This window comes from Cryptotermes secundus, unplaced genomic scaffold (genome assembly GCF_002891405.2).
Source record: "Cryptotermes secundus unplaced genomic scaffold, Csec_1.0 scaffold112, whole genome shotgun sequence".
Taxonomy (NCBI): Eukaryota; Metazoa; Arthropoda; class Insecta; order Blattodea; family Kalotermitidae; genus Cryptotermes; species Cryptotermes secundus.
This window is the reverse complement of record NW_019718271.1, coordinates 1,504,264-1,507,243: the sequence shown is the minus strand read 5'-3', so window position 1 is coordinate 1,507,243 and position 2,980 is coordinate 1,504,264. Positions and strand designations below refer to the sequence as shown.

The following is a 2,980-nucleotide window of genomic DNA, read 5'->3' as shown; positions in this document are numbered from 1 at the left end:
TGTATTTGCTCAAAATCTTATTTAATACTATCAGTAACAATAAATTCAAGTTTGGTAAGACTATGACTCTAAATATTCTGCAACTATTGGGATCTGTAGGCCTATATATTATTATTTTTCGTTCTGTAGCTCCAAGAAAATGGCAGTAATGCTCGTTTACAAATGAGTAAATTTTATTTCAACTACTCAAAAGTAATTTTATCAGCTTAGCATTTGTAGTTGGTGCTTTTCGTTTTTGTTTCTCTACTTCTTATTTTGTTTCATTAAAAACTCATTTATTTCTTCGAAAAGCTTGTATGGAAGGTCGTAAGAACGATAGGTCTACCTTGAATGGCATCTCACCAATAAGGAGGAGGAAATGAGCACAGTCGAAACCACTGAAATTATAAAGTGCTGATCATTTTGCTGACAGTCTATTATTTTATTCCTTCTTCATATGTTGAATGTTTTATTGCCCAATTTGAATTCTCTGTCAGGCATTGGCCATGATGAAATTCTGTGAAATTTTTGTCTTTTGTTCTGGACGGACGAAAGAAAGATATTTTAAACAAGGCACAATAGGTTCATTTCGTTATTTGTTATCCGTTACAATCTTATTGTCTCTCAATAGGCGGTATAAAACCATTGTAGCTAAATAACTTACAATCGCACCACGATGATGTGAAAGGTGAGATGATGATGAGCAGAAGACTGAGCCCAAGAAAAGACCTCGGCCGAAGAGATAAATGGGTAAACATATTTGCTTCCATTTCTCATTCTTTAAATTGTAACAAAGGCCCGCAATTCATTCCTCAGCCTCATATCCAGTGTGCATTTGGAAGCTCTTTCGCTTGCGGGAAGCTAACTGCATATTTCACCTAATGTGGAAACCTATTTCCACACCTCTTATAAGATCCTTTGTGTGGTGCTTAAACACGACATACAATTTTACACTTACTTTGTCAAACTTATGGCAACGACAAAAAAAAAGTATATATGATAAAATTTTAAAAAGGAAAATGTAAAAATAAAATTGGTACTTTGTAGATATTCCTAGTGTTAAACCAAGACAAAACGGGTATAAGTGTTATTGTTATATTATAGAATCGTAACATGTTTTCCAGCTCCAAATCAGTTAGGATTCTACGAGTACATCCCATGACGGAATTAAATACTGCTCACATCTTCCTTATTTTTGGTATGTGAATAAAAAATCAACAGGTTAGGTATTATTAGTAAATGGTTAAACATTATTTCGAAAAGAACGAATATAAAATTACATATATTCTCCCCACTTCTTTTGTTGCCGGCACCACCCTTTGTTGGACAAAAACGGTTTATATCAGGTGCCAGTGCTGCCTCACAATTATCATCATCATCCCATCTGGCCATTATGAGCTGAATGTTTCTAATGGCTATAAACAGAATAATTTCCGCAAGCCGTCGTACGGCTCTTGATTGCGCCATATATCTGCCTTCCTGAGCTCATTATTTGCACATCGAAGAATTAGTGTTGGAAATAAGCGAGACTAAACTGATAGATGGCAGCACTGATCAATATAGATAAGCAGCAGCCGCGTGAGACGGTGTGATGTAGGGAATCAGCTGTTGTATGTTTGTTGATATATTCGGACCGATTTGGACAATTCGCCCAAAAGATTTTGAGGTTCATGGTTGGTCACAGGTAGAAAGCGAAATTGCTATGTGTCGAGGTCATGTATATACTATAATGCATGTGAGCTGAATGTTGAGTGACATGTAAACCGAGTAATACGATGTCGAATGTTTCGTGTATATCAAATATTGTAAGGTTAAACCGTTTGGCTGAGCCGTATTTTTTAAATGTTCGGCAGTACAGATTAGTAACGTCAAATTACGCAGCCTTTTGGAAGTCAAGGAAAGTCGGAACCTCATACTGCCATGTGCAAAATTTTGAAGGATGTTGGGAAAAGTACATGATTTTTGGTGAATCCTACAGTGCTTCAAAAAATGTAATGGTGCGTGATATGACAGTTATAGAAGATTTCTTGAATGAAGATGAAGAACGATCATTGCACGAAGAAGTGGAACCTTATATGCGAAGATTGAGATACGAGTTTGATCATTGGGATGATGTAAGCTAACCCATGATATGAAGTTTGAACTCAGTGTTGAAAACTACCGTACGCTGCCGTGTTTAATCACGCTGTGGGGCCGTGGATGCCATCAAAACCTCTTGAAATGTTTCGGTTGATGTAACAGAAAAAAGTGCTTTTGTTACACCTCTGCGACAGGTTAGCTCAGTCAGTAATGTGCTTGATATAGGGATGGACAGTTCAATTTCCAGAAAGGAAAGGAATATTTCCTTCAACAGTGTCCAGACTGGCCCTGGGGCTCATCGTGCCCCCATTCCATTGGTACCAGGGACTCTTTCCTTAGCAAGAAAGTGGGCTGAGCTTGGAGCTTACCACTCCCATCCATTTTCTGAGGTTAAGCATAGCTTCCACTCTCTAATACTTCTTTATGGTTTGATGTATAAAGGCAGTGGTAACTTTTATGGTGATAAATTACATCACTTTGTTTGCACATAGTTTTGGTGTAGGTAAATTATTCACTAGGAGATGTCTAGTTCCAGTTAAAACAAATATTTTTGTTGTGTACTTTTGTATTTGTTCAGCAGATATGAATTTGACTGCAGTTTAGGTGAATATAGCACAGCAAACATCTAAAAACTGAGGTGCATCTTCTTCAGCAAGCAACCATTGTGGTTTCTTCTGCCAGTCTTCTTGAAAATTTACGTTTTATTATGCCCACGAGACTCAGCACAAATGTAACTTAAAATAGATCAACCCAAACTAGCTGAACCAAACCTGACCTGCCCGGTCGTGCAATTTGGAATTGTTTGAGAAATTCTTTTAGCTTTAACTTTATTCATTCAGGTCCATCACACTAGTCAGTACTGTAGAATGATTTGACCACAACATCCAGTGTGACTAAAAAAAAAAAAATATATATATATGAT

The 2,980-nt window shown here is 36.9% G+C and overlaps 1 protein-coding gene across 1 annotated transcript in view; it reads left to right on the top strand.

Annotated features, from left to right (window-relative positions):
* The first annotated feature begins 1,539 nt into the window (after positions 1-1,539).
* The window catches only part of LOC111872596 (alpha-ketoglutarate-dependent dioxygenase alkB homolog 7, mitochondrial), an 8,935-nt gene continuing 7,494 nt past the window's right edge, over positions 1,540-2,980 (top strand). Inside the window, exon 1 of the mRNA XM_023866704.2 lies at positions 1,540-2,093. Within this exon, the coding sequence (XP_023722472.1) occupies positions 1,755-2,093 (339 nt within the window). The 5' untranslated portion in view covers positions 1,540-1,754. The remainder of the gene's footprint in view (positions 2,094-2,980) is intronic.